At 48.8% G+C, this 22,906-nt stretch overlaps 1 protein-coding gene across 1 annotated transcript; it reads right to left on the bottom strand.

Moving 5' to 3' along the window:
- Positions 1-1,338: 1,338 nt before the first annotated feature.
- On the bottom strand, positions 1,339-22,686 carry NETO2 (neuropilin and tolloid like 2). Its single transcript, XM_069739326.1, has 9 exons — positions 22,254-22,686; positions 9,738-9,794; positions 7,169-7,309; positions 6,428-6,676; positions 4,586-4,630; positions 4,369-4,496; positions 3,561-3,789; positions 2,985-3,098; positions 1,339-2,393 (listed from the first exon to the last, which is right to left on the bottom strand). Exons 1-9 carry the CDS (start codon positions 22,285-22,287, stop codon positions 1,813-1,815), a joined length of 1,578 nt encoding a protein of 525 aa, XP_069595427.1. The 5' UTR covers positions 22,288-22,686; the 3' UTR covers positions 1,339-1,812.
- Positions 22,687-22,906: the final 220 nt, after the last annotated feature.

Below are 22,906 nucleotides of genomic sequence, written 5' to 3' on the forward strand. Positions count from 1 at the left end.
ACGAGCTGAAACTGTGCAGAAAAGCCGCTCCTGAATGTTCACATTTTTCACTGCCGGTAATTAAAGACGAGCCGTCTCACGACTTTTTTTTCAAGTGGGCCAGATGGATCCCGCGTAATGGCGGTTTTAATTGCCACTTACTGCTTTAATGGGAGCAGCGCTGACTACCACACTAAGGAATGGCTCGGAAGACGAGTGTAATGAGTAAACTTTAGTTCACGGCCAGAATTGAATAATCTGCAGATTTGTGTGTGGAGATGGGAGGGTCGGATCCCCTCCTGGTAAAAAAAAGCATGCTGTAGACTATCGAATAAATGTCAAAACCCCAAAAGACAACACATTCCCCTTATGATTCTCATCTCATCCCCTGGGATACGAGGGCAAATGAGGTGATATACTGTATGGTGGGCAAGTGTGCAAGTGGAAACTGGCATCTGCACCTAGCACTCTTGCTTAAGTTGGCCCATATACTAAAAAGCGATCATGGTTGGTGGCTGGCAAATCCTAAAACTAATAGGTGAGGCCCAGATCAAAATTTAGTTTGATGCCCTAAAATACCCCAGTGGGCAAGGCAAACTGATGATAGGGCTGTTGAGCTACTAATACAAATCATCTTATAAACAGTTTCCTGGGGGAAAGGCATCAATACTATGGACTACTGCCAACTGTGTGCCCCTTAAAATGTCCGTGCACTCACTTGAGAACTTAAGACTGGACTACGCCTTTAAGATTAAAGAAGCAGTCACACTCAAGAGTCCAAAAGCCCCTCTGCAAAACAAGGAGAAATCGATATATATGGTGGTATGTGGGGGCTTTGTTATGATCAAGCTTGGACTGGCCAACTGGACGACAGGGGAATCCTCCGGTGGGCCCCCATGCAATATATTTTTTTCACTATGTACAGAAAAGGGCATCATCCCAACATTATTTTAATAAACTATCATGTTATTATTCTGTAGAAACATGGAGAAATTTGTGAATGAGGGCAATGTGATATTTGCATGTAGCTGAACAGTGGGCCACCTGAATCAATGTCACTGGTGGGCCGTTGGCCAGCCAGTCCGGCACTGGTTACAATGCATCATTGACTGTAATAATCAAGTATTATGGAGACAGTTGCAATTCTGTGCTGTAAAGAGGCACCACGTGGCGACACATTGAGTGCCTATGGGTCTGCAAAACAAAAACTGAATGGACTGTGTGCATGTGCCATGTGCACAGCTCCTTAGACTGAAGGTCATAAAAACATAGCCTATCACTTTCTGATCTGTACGGTTCCCAATGGGAATTTGGTTGCGCCATTTTTTTATTTAAAAAAAACTACAAACCAAAGTAATCTCCAACTCGTAGACCCTTTCGAGGCTCTTTCCTTTTATTATTTCCCGCTCCGGTAGCACCATATATGATCCTAGAACATTTGTATCAGAAGGTAACAAATTTTCTATTTCGTGTAAAAACTTAAAAGGCAAAAAAAAAAAAAAAAAATAACAAGACAAAACAAAAAACGGATACAAAAAAATCAACCATGACAATACTGATCCGAGTGATAATGCCGTCACCCCCTCCCCCGGCCATCGCGGTCCATGGAGAACCCTATTAATACGGAGAGCCGATACCATGCAGAACGCTCAGTCCCATGTTCTGCTCAAAAAATAGAGAGCTGTAATGTACAATTCCGTGTAGTCCCTCGAATTGTCGCCTCTTAGAAAACGCAACGATTATCGCCGATCGTCTCAAAAATATATATATGTGTATCGCTTTAGTTGAAGGAATCTGATTTTATTTTTATTTTTTTTTAAATCTATGAGGCAATTAAAAGTCAATAGACATCGAACCCTGAGCACAATCTTCTCGGCCGCGGACGTAAATTTCGCAAGGGATTTCCTCCATGACGCGGTCTTCCATGCCTTTGTCGGCACAGTCGTGGGACTGCTTGTACGCGTAGGCGCTTTTCTTGAACGTACTGTTAAACGTTTTCATCGGCTGCGGTTGGGCAAAGTCGTTGCGGAACGGAAGATCCATGGAGCTTAGGTTGGTCCGGCTCTGTTTCAGGGTGGCGGTCTGGGAGCCGCAGTGGTGGTCGTGAATGCAGCGGGAGGTGGCGGACGATCGTCTGGTCTTCTGGTAGCTTTCCAGTTCCTCCGACAAGTCGGCCAAGTCTGCGGAAATCTCTTTGTCCCTCAAGGAGAAGAGTTCGTAGTGCGGGGGATCAAATACCTCCTGGAAACCGGTTTTGTTGAAAGTCGTCTTCCTGGCCATGATTTTCTTTCGAGGCTGTTTGACTTGCACCAAGATGGAAATGATGAGAAGAACCAAGACAATCCCAGAGGTGATCCCAATGATGGTCCCATGGGTCTTGGTGATCTGCTCAAACAGCCCCGATTCTTTCCTTTCTGTAAAGAAAAGCAGGAATATCAAAAGTGTCATAGGATGCAACATTGCATCAGAAAGTAGCAGCTGTATCATGAGGTCTCTGCCTCATCGCTGCCATACCTCATATTAACACTAGATGGTGCACATCGCCAAAACATTTGCTGCATTTTACGGCTCCTTTTATCCAAACCTCATTTTGCACGTAAATTAATATATATATTATTTTCCCAGTTCATTATCTAAATGTAAGCACTAGGTGGCAGCACAGAGCTGTATCCAAACAGTCATGGCTGCACAGCGCGGTCATGCATCTTGCGGAGCCGGACCGTGCAGGACCGTATATTTGTCATGTTTGTGTATAAACCCTGAGACAAGGCGATTCTTCTTTGCCGGTTGTGACTTCTATTGTGTTTGTGGGATCCTTTCCATTACTTTGGACTTTATTTATGAGCCTGGGGGGGGGGAGGGGGGGAGTCTGCACCATGCAATGAGTTTATTATGGATGCTAAAGGACAGGGGTCTGCAATCAATTGTTGCAAAACTACAAGTCCCAGCAGGCACTGACAGCGTAGTACATTGATGGGCTCTAGTAAGGGGCCGGACTCACTCACCTTTACAGTGATTTTCATCCCAGGGATAGGCACAGTTCTGGATTCCATTGCAGACCAGGGAGTTGTTAATGCACATGTTACTGTGGCAGAAGAACGTGCCGTCCCCACACGGAGCTGTTGCAATCAGACACAGACATGTATTAGATGACATAATCTGCAAGTGAAACTATAAGGGGCACACTTTTACTAACAGAACCAGGAGAGCCACCACTGTTTCCTTTGCTTACATTGATATTGGGAAAAAAAAAAACAAATCCACTAGGGGGAGCTCACTGCTCACTAATGAGTCATTATTATCTGTACACAGCTACATGCAGTGAGCTCCCTCTAGTGGAGGCTCTGAAAAATACAATTTATCAAATCTGAATAATTTATTGGGAAAGCAGTAGTTGTTACCCTGACCTTTGATGTTACTGTATATTTATACACTTCTGGAAGGAACTAAAATAAAAAAAAAGTCACAATCAAGAAATAACCTCATGCATGGCACAACAAGTCCCAGCTAACACAAGCTGTGGCTGTGTGCCTGTAGGGCATCTGGAAAGAGACCAGCAGACATTAATTGTAATAACTCACGTTCCACAAAGGAAGTAAAGAGCATTCGGAAACGGCTCAGACGACTCCCTTCATCCGCCCACATCCGTACAACCCCGGTGCCGGTTTGCAGCATGACGTCATTGGCCACGGTGCTGCAGAATTTGGCCTTTAGGTTTTCTATCGAGCTGCTTCCATCATACACGGCCACAAAATTCCTCTTGCATTCATTGGAGTGTTCCATCTGATAGTCCAGAAACCGCAAGTAAATCTGGATAAACGGAGGATACAATTAGTAATTACATATCAAAATGGCGACTTCATGTTCGGAGCTGCACTTCATGATCACAGCAGCGTCCTCTACAGCTCTGTGGACATGTCCTGTGCAGTAAATCATGTGGAATGAAAGCTTACATTACTTTTATATGATTACACCTTCATTCCTTGAGTTATTTCCCCCCTCCATGACAGCTCAAGGGCTTTCCTCCCTATCTACAGCCTGAGTGATCCACCCTCCCTGATAACTTAAATGCTTTGCTCCCTCTCTCATACAGTATATACATTTCCCTCTCTGATACTTTATTTAACACTGAGAGACTGAGCTGTCGGACCAGAAGCAGAGCTGTGACGGATCTGCAGACCGGCCATGTAGATGAAGGATTAGCTTGTAGAAAATATTTGTAGAAGACTTTTTAGAAAAATGTATTTAAAAACCAAGTAAACCATTAAATTATAAATTAGTTTCTCAGTTTAAATATGCAAATATTTGAAAAATTCTTTTTGAGTTCCCTTTAAAAACTTCACCCCTATGGACTCTAACCCCCCCCCCCCCGCCCCCCACATTACTGACCTTGGCTTTTGGCGTTGCTTTAATGGTCCATATACAGTCTACAGCCTGACCCGCCTTCAGCTTATCCCCTTGTTCCACTTGGCTGGAGCGGATTATTCCATCAGGTCCTGACAACTCAAACTGACAATCTGTGAAGATAAAGGAGGAGATTGTCAGTGGGACATGAAGAAGTTCCAGGGTCTGACCACAAAGGGGCAACACAAAAGTGACCTCTGACCTGGGATAGGATTGAGAATCCCTCCGAGATAGCTGAAATCTGGATCTGCAGAGATAGAAGTTATGTTTTATTACTACTGTAATGAATGCCATATGTATATGTGTGTGCATATTATTACATGCAGGTTGAGCAAAAAAGATTTGAAGGACCCTGGTCCAGTGGTCATGTCGGTAGTCTATGGCTGCAGCACTAGAGAGCAGCGAACCTCCTTCCTTCCTCCTGGCATTCCCAGTATCTATTGATTAATAGGCCAAGCACAATTGCTTCATTTTGGCAAAATAGACACCGGACATTGCTCCAAGTCTACGTGACATCGCTCCAGGTCTACGTGACATCGCTCCAGGTCTATGTGACATCGCTCCAAGTCTACGTGGCATCGCTCCAAGTCTACGTGACATCGCTCATGTCTACGTGACATCGCGTCAGCTCGGCATGACATCACCCAAGTCTACGTGACATCGCTCCAAGTCTACGTGACATCGCTCCAACTCTACATGACATCGCTCCAAGTCTACGTGACATTGCTCCAAGTCTACGTGACATCGCTCCAAGTCTACGTGACATCGCGTCAAGTCTACGTGACATCGCTCCAGGTCTACGTGACATCGCGTCAGGTCTACGTGACATCGCGTCAGGTCTACGTGACATCGCTCCAAGTCTACGTGACATCGCTCCAAGTCTACGTGACATCGCTCCAAGTCTACGTGACATCGCTTCAAGTCTACGTGACATCGCTCCAAGTCTACGTGACATCGCTCCAAGTCTACGTGACATTGCTCCAAGTCTACGTGACATTGTTCCAAGTCTACGTGACATTGCTCCAAGTCTACGTGACATCGCTCCAAGTCTACGTGACATCGCTCCAAGTCTACGAGACATCGCTCCAAGTCTACGTAACATCGCTCCAAGTCTACGTAACATCTCTCCAAGTCTACGTGACATCGCTCCAGGTCTATGTGACATCGCTCCAAGTCTACGTGACATCGCTCCAAGTCTACGTGACATCGCTCCAAGTCTACGTGACATCGCTCCAAGTCTACGTGACATCGCTCCATGTCTACGTGACATCGCTCCATGTCTACGTGACATCGCTCCATGTCTACGTGACATCGCCCCATGTCTACGTGACATCGCTCCATGTCTACGTGACATTGCTCCATGTCTACGTGACATTGCTCCATGTCTACGTGACATTGCTCCATGTCTACGTGACATCGCTCCAGGTCTAAGTGACATTGCTCCAGGTCTGCGTGATATTGCTCCAGGTCTACGTGACATCGCTCCAAGTCTGTGTGACATCACTCCTGATCTATGTTACAACGCTACATGTCTACGTGACATCGCGTCAGGTCTACGTGACATCGCTCAAGGTTCCGAGGATTCAAGAAGGCAGGAGGAGGTTGGCTGGGATCTGGTTCAGTGGTGACTTACTACCTCCATGGCTGTTGGACCCGAGTCTTGCAAATGTTTTTGCTCAGCTCTATATTGCTAGTCATCATCCTGTGTTGGCGGTTTCTTTTAGCGCTGCAACATTATGGTGTTCTTGCTACTTCCTCTCTCATCAGAAGGCTATACTGCCCCTCCGCCATGATTTACACTGCAGCTCTGCCTGTTGTAGCTGGCTGCTATGCAGAGGCACACGCTGAGGAGAAAGTCAATGTAAGGACAGATCATTTCCATTACTTCAAAAAAAATTCCTGCAGTGATTAAAAGCAGAAAGCGACCACTAGTGATGACTTATGGCTACTTCTACCCAAAAATGGGGACCTCTCCAGATTACTGGTGTTCCCCACTGCTCGGATCCCTCTGACAGTTATACGAGCCCCACATTGTGCGGCGTACCTGGGATGAAGGAATACTTTGCTCTGAAGCCCAGTCCTTCCAGCTCCTCGTCCGACGTGAATTTTATCCACATGAATCGGCCGGTGGATCGGATTGGCAGTGGACTCCTGATGCCGCAGTATCGGTCAATCAGCGGGGAGAAGCCAAACGGGCCATCTCTGACCTCTAAGTGATCGAAGCGGCACTCGAAGGATGGCTCTATGTGATAAGGCTCATCGAAGGTCAGCTCGATTCTCTGGCGAGGAGCAGCTACGGGGGAAAATGGCGAAATGCAACAAGTGGCGGCTTTTGCAATAACTCGTGATGCACTTTATAGGGTCAGCAGTAATAATGCACTGGACACTATGTCAACCTCGTCCTGTATACCCCGGGGATGGAAAATGTACAATGTTGGGGTCAGGGAAAGCTGGGGGGACAACACCCGTGGGAGCTGAGAAGGCAGAACGTTTTGTCACCCAGAGGACAGATGTGGAAACCTCTAGACATATTTATTAGGCAGGGCGCACGTAGCACAGAAGCAGAGCGCACCCCTGCTACTGGTCCCTGGAGTGAGGGGCCACCGCAAACCGGCCTCAGTCCCATTATATTGTATGGAGAGAACCCACGGACCCCAATTCTCTGTGCAACAGGGGGATTCATTTATTCATCCTTTGTTATCCAGACACATCTGTCCACCTGTTAGAGGAGTGAATACTTTTGCAATCCAGGTATGTTAGTCCTATATCTAGGGAGGCTACGAACCTTCTAAGATGTAGACACATTCCTTGTTGGGGGGATAGGTGTTTGGAAAGTTTGGGGAGGCGAAATGCCCTCCATTACTGGTTCGTACCCAGGTGCCGCACTGGGTCACCGGGATGTGTTTGGCTCCTATGTTTTGTCCATCTGAAAGAAAAAGAAATGAAGACTCAAATCAATATAAAAGAGAAGCAAAAGTGGTCACCTTTCCTACTATCGGTGTGTCCGGACACAGTGAGTGACAGTTCTGCCCTCCAATCGGAAGCTGGGGCGAGCTGAGCTGTCTGTGTGGTGATGGACAGCTTAGCCGTCCAATCAAAAGCTGGGGCGTGCTGAGCTGTCGGTGTGGTGATGGACAGCTTAGCCGTCCAATCAGAAGCTGGGGCGTGCTGAGCTGTTGGTGTGGTGATGGACAGCTTAGCCGTCCAATCAGAAGCTGGGGCGTGCTGAGCTGTCGGCGTGGTGATGGACAGCTTAGCCGTCCAATCAGAAGCTGGGGCATGCTGAGCTGTCGGTGTGGTGATGGACAGCTTAGCCGTCCAATCAGAAGCTGGGGCGTGCTGAGCTGTCGGTGTGGTGATGGACAGCTTAGCCGTCCAATCAGAACCTGGGGCGGGCTGACCTGTCAGTTGCTTTGGTGACAGTTTAGCCAACACTTTTGGCCATGACTGTATTCATACATACATACATACATACATACATACATAAACAGCAGAAAGTGTTGCCAGCTTTGAAATTGTTGCAGAAAATGAAGAGTGTGGCAAATTAGTCATCATTTCACACACAACCCACAAATTGGGCCGGACAAAATTGTTGGCACCATCAACTTAATATTTGGTTGCACCCCCCTTTGGAATAAATAATCAATCGTTTCCTATAAAAATCATCAAGCTTCTTACACCTCTCAACTGGAATTCTGGAGCACTCTTCCTTTACAAACTTCTCCCGGTCTCTCATTTATCTCTACACGGGTGATCAATGGGATTTAGATCCGGACTCATTGCTGCAACTTCAGAACTCACACGTGCTTTCTTTCCATTCATTTCTGGGGGCTCCCTGAAGTATGTTTGGGGTCATTGTCCTGCTGGAATACCCATGACCTAGGTCACAAATCCAGCTTTCTTACACTGGGCACTACATTGCCACTCAACATCCTTGGGTAATGTTCCGATTTCATGATGCTTTGCACATAGTCAGGGCCCCAGTGCTAGAGGCAGAAAAACAATCCCAAAACATCTGTGAACCTCCACCATATCTGACTGTAGGTACTGTGTTATTTTCTTTGTAGGCCTCGTTCCGAATTCGTTAAACAGTAGAATGATGTGCCCAAAAAGCCCAATCTTGGTCTCATCTGTCCCCAAAATGCTTTTCCAGAAGGATTGTGCCTTACATACATTGTCTCTTCAGAGAGGAAGAGGACTAGAACTTTAGTGCCACCTATTCGAAGTAGCAATCCTAAAAGTCAATGTCGACCCTCTAAAAGCCTTTACACATTACTTATGATAAAAGCCAAAACCAAAATATCAATTTGCAGACACTGTTTCTGAATACTGCACCCGTCAATGCACAGTGTGAGATCTGGTTTGGCAGGGTAAGGGGAGTCCAACCCCGATCCCAGGGGTAACGTTTCCCCTTGCAGAGAGCGACATGTCAAGTCAAACTGCAGTCTAGCTTTTTTTTATGTCTCGGTGTCAGGAGTGAGGTCCTCCGGGGTCTCCTGATGTAGCGTTTCACTTCATTCACATGTGGACGGATAGTTCGCACTAACGCTGATGCACCCTGAGCCTGTACGACAGCTTGGATTTCTTTAGACCTTGATTGGGGCTGCTTATCCACCATCAGGACTATCTTGATTTTGTTGCACACTGTGGACAAAGGAACATCAAGATCTCTGGAGATGGACTTGTAACTCTGAGATTGTTGATACTTTTCAACAATTTTGGATCTCAAGTCCTCAGACAGTTCTCTTCTCCTCTTTTTGTTCTCCATTCTTAGTGTGACACATACAATGCAAAGATGGAGTCAACTGCTTTCCTTTTTTTAATATGGTTTCACATAGGATTTTCATATTGCCCACACCTGTTACTTGCCACAGGTGAGTGTGAACGAGCATCACATGCTGGAAACAATGTTGTTTGATCACAATTTTCTCCGGACCGTTTTTGGTGTTTTGTGTGAAATTATGTCCAATTTGCCTTTTTTTCCTCTAGTTTTTTTGTGGTGTTCCAATGCACACAAAGGAAATAAACCTGTGTATGACAAAACACGTAATTGAAATAATTTTCTTGGAGAAATACTTCGTTCTGGAACAATTTCAAGGGTGCTGAGCTGACACTTTAGGGCATGGCTGTAAACACACACATATATATTTATATATACACACACACAATCAGAGGCCATTCGCTGTCCTGCATTTCCCAGCGTTTCATTCTCAGTTGTCGGAGTAATCACTGCGGCCATTATTATTACAATCTAATCCGCTCTCACACTGTTGGACGTGCGCACTACTTGTTAAAATGGCAAATCAATTTTTGCACAGCAGCGTGCCGCCAGCGAGCGCCTGTTGCATCCTTACCTTGTGTGCGCTGCGCCACCGCGATCCCCTCCACCACCAGGATGGTGATCAGCAGCACTGTCAGGAGGGAGAGGAGGCAGGTGAGTATTAATCACAGACAAGAGGCAATGACGGGAGATTTGTAGAGGAGCTGACGGCCGGGCACGAGCCATCGCTGCAGCAGGGACTAGTGACGCCATTCATGCCGATAAAGGGACAATTCTGCCAAGTTTCCACCAGCTGCCGATCAATAAGCACAAAGCATTTTCAGATTTGTTTCCTTTCACTGACGGCAAACAGAGATCCTACAGACAGAGCTGAATCCGTCCTACAGCTGATACCAAAACAGCAATGCCTGAACGCAGCCCTGGAGCCCCACAGGGCTTATCATACTGCAGCATACAGGCATGTGTTAATATTACCAGATCCCCTCCGCGCAGACAGCAATTATCACCCATCGATCAGCAGCAGCATGTCTCAGAGCAAGTGACTGCAACCAGTCAAAATTAAATATCAAGATTAATTACCGTACTAATTTCCACTGTGATTAGTCACCAAGGATTGTATAATGGCGGCAGGAGGAGCCCTCCGGTATCACACAGTGAGACATTACAGGACTAGGACCTGTGTATCTAATCCTATACTGTGTGATAGTCTGCTGAACTGTGTATCTAATCCTATCCTGTGATACTATCTGCTGAGCCGCGTATCTAATCCTATCCTGTGTGATACTGTCTGCTGAGCCATGTATCTAATCCTATACTGTGTGATAGTCTGCTGAACTGTGTATCTAATCCTAACCAGTGATACTATCTGCTGAGCCGTGTATCTAATTCTATCCTGTGTGATACTGTCTGCTGAGCCGCGTATCTAATCCTCCCCTGTGTTATAGTCTGCTGGCTGTGTATTTAATCCAATCCTGTGTGAATACCGTCTGCTGAGCTGTGTATCTAATCCAATCTTGTGTGATACTGTCTGCTGAGCCATGTATATAATCCTATCCTGTGTGATACTGTCTGCTGAGCCATGTATCCAATCCTATCCTGTGTGATAGCCTGCTGAGCTGTGTATCTAATCCTATCCTGTGTGATACCGTCTGCTGAGCCATGTATCTAATCCTATCCTGTGTGATAGTCTGCTGAGCCGTGTATCTAATCCTATCCTGTGTGATACTGACTGCTGAGCCGTGAACATAATCCTAACCTGTGTGATACTCTGCTGAGCCGTGTATCTAATCCTCTCCTATGTGATACTCTGCTGAGCCATGTATCTAATCCTATCCTGTGTGATACTGACTGCTGAGCTGTGTATCTAATCCTCTCCTGTGTGATACTCTGCTGAGCCGTGTATCTAATCCTCTCCTGTGTGATACTCTGCTGAGCCGTGTATCTAATCCTCTCCTGTGTGGTACTGTCTGAGCCATGCATCTAAGCCTTGTGGTGCCAGGACGCAGGTCTCCCTCTCGGGCCGTACTCCTGATGTCTGGTTTCCGCCTCCGGCGCTTTATTTACCGCTTTTTCCCCATTTCTTTGATTCGGCGCTTGTTTCCGGCCGGGCTCATTAGAGGGATGGATATTGCTGGTTATTGACCAGAAGCGTTTGTGTTCCGCTACTTATAGGATTGTAATAAATTTCTGGTGTTTTATTGCTTTTTAGTGATTTTTTACGGGTCGGGGATAAATCAAGTGTAAAAGCTTTGGGGCCGGTCCAGTAAAGATCAGTGAAATTATGGCCAAAGCAATTTCACGGTGAGACTCCGCTGTGCGGCTCAGCGTTCGGCCCGATCGTTAGCTAATTGTAGTGTTTCTTAATCGTTACTGTGTCGTTCTACCAGAGCTTGATTTAAAAGGGTCTAGTGGAAATCTGTGGGGTGCTGCTGGGGCCCTCTGCCGTGATACTGGCGCCCTCCACCCTGCTGCTGGTGCCCTCTGCCAGCTGTGTTGATTATAAGCACAATCCCATGTCCATACGATATATCAGGATCCCCTCTATGAGCCAGACCAGAGAGGTACTCTGCTAAGACTCTCTGTGCTGCTGCAATAAACCATGGACCAGTTCTGCATCTGACATCCTGGGCAACAGTTGAGCATCAAGCGTCATGGGGGCCAAGGATGCCTGGCACAGACGTGAGCACCAGACACTGGACCGGGACAGCGCAAATTGAATTGCTTGTCTCTGGAGTTGCATGGTTCTTCATGAGAGCTGTATACATAGAACGGTACATTTCTAATAAAGACTTATCTCTACATTTATTTTTTTAAATTTTAGATGTAAATAATTGGTGAAAAATCTTTGTAGCAGAGCCAGGAAGGACAGAGTTAAGTCTGAGTTCTGAGGGATTTGTTAAGATGCACCTGCCTGGCTTTTTACTAGAACCAGAGCCTGTGGTTACAAAAGGGGTCAGTGTGCTGGATGGAGCAACGTCGATCGTGCAGTTGGTGAGTGACCAGCCAAAATGTGAGCTGTAGCTGAGAGAGAGAGATGTGCTGGGGTTTGCATGAATGGAGACTGCACGGGTCGGCTAGGAAAGCTGAGCAGTCTGTGTGCTGGAGCTGGTGAGTGACCAGCCAAAATGTGAGCTGTAGCTGAGAGAGGGACGTGCTGGGGGTCAGCTAGGAGAGCTGAGCAGTCTGTGTGCTGGAGCTGGTGAGTGACCAGCCAAAATGTGAGCTGTAGCTGAGAGAGGGACGTGCTGGGGGTCAGCTAGGAGAGCTGAGCAGTCTGTGTGCTGGAGCTGGTGAGTGACCAGCCAAAATGTGAGCTGTAGTTGAGATAGGGATGTGCATGGGTATGTATGAATGGACACTGCATGGGTCAGCTAGGAAAGCTCAGCAGTCTGTGTGCTGGAGCTGGTGAGTGACCAGCCAAAATGTGAGCTGCAGTTGAGAAAGGGACGTGCTGGGGTCTTTATGAATGGAGACTAAATGGGTCAGCTAGGAAAACTGAGCAGTCTGTGTGCTGAAGATGCAGAGAACCGTGTGGAAGGTGCAGTCTGAACTGTGCCCTTAGTTGAACACTTCTGTTTGCCGTGGAAGCTGCTGAAGGGGATATGCAGTCTGGGGGGAAGGGGAATTGGCCTCTTCTATGTATGAAGTTTACTCGGGGAGAATGAACTGTAATCTGCGGGGTAAGCCCGCACTGACATCTGCTGCTGAATTAGCCGTTTATTAGCTGTGATCCCTTTGTGCCCAGAAGAGATTGTTTTGTTTTTGAGTCCTTGGATTTTTATTAAATAAATAAATCTGCACATGTTTGCACCAAACCGCGTTGCCTGTGTGAACGCAGCCTGAGAGCGTGAATCCCTACATCTTCTATTGTAACTGTTCAGCTCAGATCCATAAGTTAGATCCAAGATCTCCAAGCAGTGAATGCTGGGAGTTGTAGTGTTACAGGTCGGACACCATTGATGTAGATTGATGGCTTACAGGTCACACATTGACTTCTGCAGCCTCGTGCATCAGTCTGTTGCCGGATGCCGCACAGGGGAGGGTTAATTGCCAGTGCTGCGCTCGTCTCAGACAGGGACTTATTGATTTCTGCCCTCGGTGATTAGGACTTAGTCTTCATTTATTTTATTATGCGCCAGGAGAACGGTAAATGTCATTCTATTTTTCACTAAAAACAAATTTGGAAGACTATTGTAGAGGCGGCGACGTGTCGGGGAAATGTCACCCGAGTCATTGGCTAGATCAGCACCCGATGATGGAGTGGACTCCCCTCCAGAGGGTGCGGATGGGGAATTCCCAACATAAACTGTAGGGATCGGACTAGTGATGTCACAACACCCAAGGATCGACTGTTTAGAGAAAAAAAATGCACCAAAGATTTTATCAAACTTTTCCGTATGCAAACAACCCAAAAAGTGATCGGCGCAGCCATAAACTGGAGGGAGAATATCTGCCTGCAGCCACCACTAGAGGGAGCTCAGGAGCTGACTGCCAACAGAGTTACCATTCAATTCATGGCACAGTATGCAGTAAGCTCCAGAGCTCCCTCTAGTGGCCGACATTGGAATCATTGAGCGCTCTGTTAGAAAAATGGCTTTACGACCGCTATAAAGATGTATAAATCTGCACCTACAGAAATTCAATTAAAGGTCTGTAGGGCACAGATTATCACTAAATGTGGAAAGGGTCTATTTCAGTTCCCTGCCGCTCCTTGACTTACTTCCTATATGACGAGACGAACCCCCCATAAAACACCCCGTCCATTTTTAGCATCTAGTTACGTGGCGATACAGGATTGGGGATGTAAGTCTTCGCCAACTAATAAGGCGTTTGTGTTTAGCAGCAGGGGCAATGTCCTGTATACTATGCCCCAGCTGCTGCAGAACCTCCCAATGGTCGCGTGGGGGGTGTGCACTTTGCGTTTTCCGTCCCTTTGTGCCGATTTGGCACCTGATGGCCGTGGCAAGAACGCGTGGGCAGAATCCGTCGCCGCTGCTTCTTCATTTTTGTGTTTTAATCATTTGAGAAACAATGGCAGCAGGTAATGGGAATTAATGACGCCGCTTCACTCCACAACCTTTAATTGGATTCAAACTTTCAATCAATGGAAATTATAAAAGACAATTTACAGCAAGGTCCCGATCTGAAAACGGCAATTATAATCCCGGATCACGTTACCGGCATCAGCGGCACAAATGATATTATTACAGGCTTTTATGCCGATGGTAAAATGCAGAATTAATTACCGGGGAGCTGCCCCCTCTGAAGAATGGTGTCACATTTCACACTGTAATCAGTTATTCTGCCGAGCCTTTACTGATCCTGGATTACATCATGTCTGATGCTTCAGTCACACTCAGAGCTGCACTCACAATTCAGCTCCTTTTCCTAAACAGTATTCCAGTCGCACCCAGAGCTGCACTCGCAATTTTGTTCCTTTCCTAAACAGGATTCCAGTTACACCCAGAGCTGCACTCACAATTCTGCTCCTTTTCCTAAACAGGATTCCAGTTACAACCAGAGCTGCACTCACAATTCTGCTCCTTTTCCTAAACAGGATTCCAATTACAACCAGAGCTGCACTCACAATTCTGCTCCTTTCCTAAACAAGATTCCAGTCGCACCCAGAGCTGCACTCACAATTCTGCTCCTTTTCCTAACCTGGAGCACAATACCTGACCTCAGCTGACAGCTATATCTCACTTAAAGGGGTTTTCCAGTGAAGGTAGATGGGTCCTCCGAGAGCCGTACTCTGCTTTTTCCGGCAGCCCCATAAAGAACGCATGGATCGTCGGTCAGGTGTGCGCATCTCTTTGGGATAAAAGTGCGGTCAGACGGTCAGGGTGCGGAATATAAGTGCAGGTCCCAGCGGTCAGACCCTCACCGATCCTTGAGTTATCACCTACACATTAGACACAAGGTCGGATGATTGTAGTTTGATCGGCTGACCATCTATTGTACATGGGGGTGCCGCCATCTTCCCCAACAGCAGGTGTAATAAGAATGGAGGAGCGGACATGTTACATTTCAATATGCCCCATCCCATGTTCTCAGGGGAGATAATCCGCTGCTCCGAAACATACCTGACATTGGAGATCTTCCTGGACGAGAGTTTATCAATATCCTGTGCATGTGCTGGGGAACTATATGTAGCAGCATGTTCATGATAGGTCATTGCAGAGACAGACATAGTATTGGTGCAACCTGGAGGTGAAAGGGCAAATTCTACCTGTACAGCAGGTGGGATTGTGCAGCGCTCTCGTCTGTCTTTGGCCCCCGGGGGTCGGGATTATATTCAGCCTTTCCTTCATCTGTTACATCATCCTTCTTCATAATTGTGGGCACAAATCTCCCCAAATCACCACAGCTGCTTCCCACCTCCTCGGATGAACATACCCTCCTCGTGCGCCCACCACTAATTCCCCTGCTCCGCTTGCGACCACCACTAATGTCCCTGCTCCAGGTGCGCCCAGCACTAATGCCCCTTCTCAGGGTGGGCACACAACTAATGCCCCTTCTCCGGGTGGGCCCACCACTAATGCCCCTTCTCCGGGTGGGCCCACCACTAATGCCCCTTCTCAGGGTGGGCCCAGCACTAATGCCCCTTCTCCGGGTGGGCCCACAACTAATGCCCCTTCTCCGGATGGGCCCACAACTAATGCCTCTTCTCAGGGTGGGCCCACAACTAATGCCCCTGCTCTGGGTGGGCCCACAACTAATGCCCCTTCTCCGGGCGGGCCCACAACTAATGCCCCTTCTCCGGGTGGGCCCACAACTAATGCCCCTTCTCCGGGTGGGCCCACAACTAATGCCCCTGCCCCAGGTGGGCCCACAATTAATGCCCCTGCCCCAGGTGGGCCCACCACTAATGCCCCGGTTTGGGGTACTTGCCCCGTTCCAGGTGCGAATACTTTCTAATGCCCCTGATCCACTGATGGGGGGCTGTAACGATGGGACGCGTTCTCTCAGGGGTCCGGGCTTACGTTGATATATTTTCATCGCTCTCAGGTCTCCTCTTTAAGTCAGTCGTCTCCCGCTGTGGAATAATCTTACGTTCTCCGGACATCGTCGCCCCCCACCCTGCAGATTATTACAGAAGACACCACCTTATTATGGAATTGCCTTTTTCTTACAATAGTTCTGTATAACGCCGTCCCTTTAATATTTTATCTTGTGTGTGCGGGTGATTGCCAGGTATTGTTCCCTGGTATCAGCCATTTCAGAGGTAGAGAGGTGGGCAATCGTGTTCTTCAGGGGGGTGAGTCATTGATCATATCACAGCCTCCAGGGCTGAGGACCCCGCAGACTCCTCATTAGGTGGTCCACAAGAATCAGGACCACAAGAATCTGCAGCACAGCTGGTCGCCTGCATCAGGGGAAACAGTCAGTGATTTTCAGGACTCTGGCTTCACAATGGTTAATTCTGCTCTCCGGCTTCCGAGGACTTAACCCCTTGTACTTGGCCACAGGAAGTTGGTCGGCGCGGGACAATGGCGGCATTCATGTCTGTGGACACATTGTAACACTGCGCAGCTGCAATAAAGCCCCTCAGATTTCAGGAACTACGGGCGGGGGTCCAACCACTAGGACCCCCCAAAAAGGCTAATGTTTCCATCTTCCATAGAATTGTATGAAGCTGCAGCTTCAGAGCCCGGGACTGGGGTCTTCCGTGTAGAGACATGTTGTGGTCTCGGGGTCTGCACATATGTTAATGATTTGCAGCAAAAATTTCTGCATCCTGACAGAAAAAACGCTGGATAAAAAAAAACGTTGCTTTTTTTTTTCACTTACGGTTTTGGTGCAGATTTTTTCCCACTCATTAGTTTGGGGTGAAATTTGCAGAAAACCTCTGGAAGAATCGACGCTGCACAGAAAAAAGAAGCAACGTGTGCGTGAGACTCCGGGGTCTTCACTCACTTTGCGGTCGGGCCCTCGCCGATCTAAAATTTGGCACAAAGCTTTCTCTTAGGATTTTCATTCTGGTCTCTTTACAACCGACAGGAGAGAATTACCGCGCTGCCCATGATGAGTAATCTACATACAAAGTGACTCCTCTTCGTTACGCAGATCGTCCTCCGATATATATAAACAGGAACACGACGCGCGTCGGGGTGCACACCCTCTAAGTGTAGTTTGAGGCCGCAGCATTAAAGTCTGCAATGATCTGGCTGATTTACCCTAGAGACATAATAATCCATCCCAGTTTGGCCAGCCAAGCGATAGGACAAAGCTCAGATTTTCGCTGTTTCTTATCCCCCCGGTTCGAGCAGGGAGCGAGAGTAGATTTTGGAACCAGAGTTTTTCCAGATGCTGTGAGTACACTCGTGGACTTAGTCCATTAAAGCAGATGGACGGCCGCGGACTGGGAGATTTGCAAGATGGCACTTTGGAAAAAAAAAGAGAACTAAGGAATACATCCCACCTGTCCCTGCATCCAGGGGACCTGCACGGGGGGCAATGCTGTAATGCACCCTATAGGAGCGTCCCCTATCCCTGACGACAGACCATCACTTTTTGGGGTTTGAGGCACTTTTTTTTAACAAACAGGATCATAAAAATATTACAGGAACAGTGAATAAAAGAAGTTAGCCCCCTACGACCATCATCAGAATAGGGGGGGGAGGGGGGGGGGACACTGACGGCAGCCTGGACTCTGCAAATGGCGCAAGCGTGCGAGCAGCGGGATCTCGCAGCAGCTCAGCGGCCACCAATAGATCAATCCCCCCTTTATTATCTTCATATCTTCCACCTGTAAAGGGGGTGATCAGCGTAAGAGAAGTATCCATAATGCAACCCCCCAATATACTCCCTTCCTCATAGCTGTGTGGCTCTCCAGCTGGCTGGGAGTTGTAGTGTTGTGTCAGATTAATTCCGAGCCTTATAGAAGAACATGACTGTATTAGGTTAGATGATACCCGCCGCGTGTCCTCGTATGCAGCCCCCATCAGTGGAGATTATTCCATTGTTCCCCTCTCTAGGGATCTGCAGACGTTTTTCTTCTGTCCCCGCAAGCTGGGAACAAAAAATCCTCCATGAGCCTTTCACTGCCTGAGGCGGAAACTGAAGGCTCCCTATACATCCCCTATAGAAATGTTCTCTGGGTGTGTAGCCCACGACGCGCGCTCTCTGGCTCATCACTATAACCTCCCATATATCGGCCAATCACACTGCCAGAATGACCCATTTTTAGGCCAAATGTCCTAAATTTGTCGCTGTTACTTGTACGGCGATTCCTACCTGCACAGGAACCATTGTAATTATATCAAAGCCCCCTCTAAGAGTAGACATTAACTCGGGGGTCTGGATTTTCTGTCTGTACGAAGCCCATGTACCAAACGGACCGCGCACAAAGAGAGCACACGATCCTGGGCAAGTGATTGGGTCATTCAGTGTCCAATTATGTAAATCCGAGCGGCGCTGGAGAACGGTAGATTGATCGGAGATAGAGTGATTCTACCCACCGTGCCCCATCACTGGCTGTCATAGAACCACAAGCTCCAGCATCACCTGGGAGGTGAATCCTGACCTTGCATGCTGGACCTTGTAGTTCAGAGGTGAAGAGCAGCAAACTGCCTACTGGTAGAAGAGGGATACACATCTATTATAATGAGATGGGGCAAACCTGCGTCCACTCCTGATCATCAGTGTATCTGGAGTACGAGAAGAAGCGACTGGAGTAATGTGCATCTCCAGGAAGCATCCGAAATCCGGAGCATAAACTACAGGAACATGGAGGGATATGACAGGGGGGATGGGCTGCAAAGTATCACATCTAGGGGGGGACTGCCTGCAAGGTATCACATCTAGGGGGGACTGGCTGCAAGGTATCACATCTAGGGGGGGCGACTGGCTGCAAAGTATCACATCTAGGGGGGCGACTAGCTGCAAAGTATCACATCTAGGGGGGGACTGGCTGCAAGGTATCACATCTAGGGGGACGACTGGCTGCAAAGTATCACATCTAGGGGGGACGACTGGCTGCAAAGTATCACATCTAGGGGGGCGACTGGCTGCAAAGTATCACATCTAGGGGGGGCGACTGGCTGCAAAGTATCACATCTAGGGACACGACTGGCTGCAAAGTATCACATCTAGGGGGACGACTGGCTGCAAAGTATCACATCTAGGGGGGGGGGGACTGGCTGCAAGGTATCACATCTAGGGGGGGCGACTGGCTGCAAAGTATCACATCTAGGGGGACGACTGGCTGCAAAGTATCACATCTAGGGGGACTACTGACTGCAAAGTATCACATCTAGGGGGGGACTGCCTGCAAGGTATCACATCTAGGGGGGGACCGGCTGCAAAGTATCACATCTAGGGGGACGACTGGCTGCAAAGTATCACATCTAGGGGGACGACTGACTGCAAAGTATCACATCTAGGGGGGGACTGCCTGCAAGGTATCACATCTAGGGGGGGACCGGCTGCAAAGTATCACATCTAGGGGGACTACTGACTGCAAAGTATCAAATCTAAGGGGGGACTGCCTGCAAGGTATCACATCTAGGGGGGGACCGGCTGTAAAGTATCACATCTAGGGGGACGACTGGCTGCAAAGTATCACATCTAGGGGGCGATTGGCTGCAAAGTATCACATCTAGGGGGGGACTGGCTGCAAAGTATCACATCTAGGGGGGGACTGCCTGCAAAGTATCACATCTAGGGGGGGACTGGCTGCAAAGTATCAAATCTAGGGGGACGACTGGCTGCAAAGTATCACATCTAGGGGGCGATTGGCTGCAAAGTATCACATCTAGGGGGGGAGCGGCTGCAAAGTATCATATCTAGGGGGACGACTGGCTGCAAAGTATCACATCTAGGGGGCGATTGGCTGCAAAGTATCACATCTAGGGGGGACTGGCTGCAAAGTATCACATCTAGGGGGGGACTGGCTGCAAAGTATCACATCTAGGGGGGACTGGCTGCAAAGTATCACATCTAGGGGGGGACTGGCTGCAAAGTATCAAATCTAGGGGGGCGACTGGCTGCAAAGTATCACATCTAGGGGGGGACCGGCTGCAAAGTATCATATCTAGGGGGACGACTGGCTGCAAAGTATCACATCTAGGGGGCGATTGGCTGCAAAGTATCACATCTAGGGGGGACTGGCTGCAAAGTATCACATCTAGGGGGGACTGGCTGCAAAGTATCACATCTAGGGGGGGACTGGCTGCAAAGTATCATAGTAACATAGTAAGGCCGAAAAAAGACATTTGTCCATCCAGTTCAGCCTATATTCCATCATAATAAATCCCCAGATCTACGTCCTTCTACAGAACCTAATTGTATGATACAATATCAAATCTAGGGGGGCGACTGGCTGCAAAGTATCACATCTAGGGGGCGATTGGCTGCAAAGTATCCCATCTGGGGGGGGGGGGACTGGCTGCAAAGTATCACATTAGAGGAGACTGGTTATAATGTTTCACTTGGGAAGAGGGAAGGGGGGTATAGAATGTGTTGATTGTTATTTGTCACCTCCGATGTGATACATTGTAAACAATCAACCTGGATGTGACCAGTGCATTGTACACACGGGTGACTGGTTACAGCGTGTCACACGCACAGGTGACTGGTTACAGCGTGTCACACACACGGGTGACTGGTTACAGCAGGGGTCATCTGCACAGGTGATGATTCCAACCCCTGTGCAATACTAAGGAAATCCTGAAAACCTGCACTGTTGGCGGCCCTCGAGGCCTGGAGTTGGGGACCACTGGGTTACAGCATTCTACACGCACAGGTGACTGGTTACAGCGTGTCACACGCACGGGTGACTGGTTACAGCGTGTCACACACACATACGTGACTAGTTACAGCGTGTCACGTACACGGGTAACTGGTTACAGCCTGTCACACACATGGGTGACTGGTTACAGCGTGTCACACGCACGGGTGACTGGTTACAGCGTGTCACACACATGGGTGACTGGTTACAGCGTGTCACAGACACATACGTGACTAGTTACAGCGTGTCACACACACAGGTGACTGGTTACAGCGTGTCACACACATGGGTGACTGGTTACAGCGTGTCACACGCACGGGTGACTGGTTACAGTGTGTCACACACATGGGTGACTGGTTACAGCGTGTCACGCACGGGTGACTGGTTACAGCGTGTCACACACACATACGTGACTAGTTACAGCGTGTCACACACACAGGTGACTGGTTACAGCGTGTCACACACATGGGTGACTGGTTACAGCGTGTCACACACACATACGTGACTAGTTACAGCGTGTCACGTACACGGGTAACTGGTTACAGTTTGTCACACGCACGGGTGACTGGTTACAGTGTGTCACACTCGGGGCGGATTGGATACACAGTATCACATCTTGGATACGGGCAGTTCTTGCAATGTTCCCATAAAATACGGATCTGACTTTATTTGAGCCGTTGGACAATTTCACCCTGGATGGCGGCAAATCTTCTGGATCAGAGACTTCCACAGTAATGTCGGTGCCGTCCGGTGACACTTGGTGCCAGGCAGCAATGCACAACCAGTAGCAGACTGGTACTAGTCCCACTAACAGGCGAGAGGATCCGAGCGGAGCCCACAACCCCCTGATGCCCGTCTGCCCACAGTTCTGTTCTGAACACTAACCGCAGACCCGGACCCCCATGCCCACTATACTCCTGGTCATGGTGCCCACTGTGACCAATGACTTCTAGGAATGCCGTCAACCACCGTCACCCATGATCTGCGCACTCAGTGCCCCGCTAGTGACCAGACACGAGGGGCAGCAGCCATCACCCAGTGGGCTCCGGAGAAACATTATATCATTTGGTTGGATTGTTAGTAAATACAATGTATCTGTCTGTATCCGCGCCAGCCTGCTCCACTAGGGGGCAGCACAGGACCACCAGCCTCCGCTGCTGCTTGTTGACAAGGGACTATGGAGTCCGCGGGGGTCTCCAGCTCTCCGAGCTCAGGCATGGGGACTGCAGGCAGGAGGTGGCACAGTGGGCAGGAGGTGGCACAGTGGGCAGGATCCGGCTCTATGCGGGAACTTGTGGGGCAGTAGTAATGGCAATGATAGTAATAATGGGGGGCACTGCGGGACCCCACAGCCCTTACCTTCTAGGATGGAGTAGACTTTCTCCAGGATCATGGTGAGGATGAGGAGGGTTAATCCTGATGAAGCTGCTGCTCTTCTGCTCACCAATCCAACCTGAGGGGTCTTCCCATCACACTCCCACTGATGGGGGTCCACAGCAGGCACAGGATCAGGGGCTTTCTGGGCGGTGGGTCAGAGCCCTCAGCATGCCAGGACCCCAGGGGAAGTTGCCCCCCTGGGCATGCTGGGGGTCTGCGGTGGGCTCCTCTCCCGGAGAGCTGCAGCAATATCCATCAGGAGCTCCTGCCGGCTCTGTCCGGGGGTCTCAGCTGTGCCCGGGGGGCTGGGGCAGGGGCTCCATGCTGCCGGCAGGGTCTGGGGACCGGAGCTCGGCCGGGTGGGCTCAGCGCGGAGGAAGAGTTGCCAACAATGAGGCTTATTTAGGATGAGGCTGAAATGAGGAGGCAGTGCGCATGCGCCCCTCCAACTCCCCATCACACAGCGCTGCCCCTTCTCTGTCTGCGCCTCGTCCTCCGGCGCTAAAGGGGTTAACGTCCCCCCTACGCTGTCATGCTGGGGTGCACTCAGATGCTGCAGCACCTCAATGCCTGGGGCAGCAGGTGAGCGGTGCAGCTGCCAAAGGACTTTAGTTTGCTGCCTGCAGGTCCTGGCT

The sequence above is a fragment of the Ranitomeya imitator genome, chromosome 9, assembly GCF_032444005.1.
Source record: "Ranitomeya imitator isolate aRanImi1 chromosome 9, aRanImi1.pri, whole genome shotgun sequence".
NCBI classification, from domain to species: Eukaryota; Metazoa; Chordata; class Amphibia; order Anura; family Dendrobatidae; genus Ranitomeya; species Ranitomeya imitator.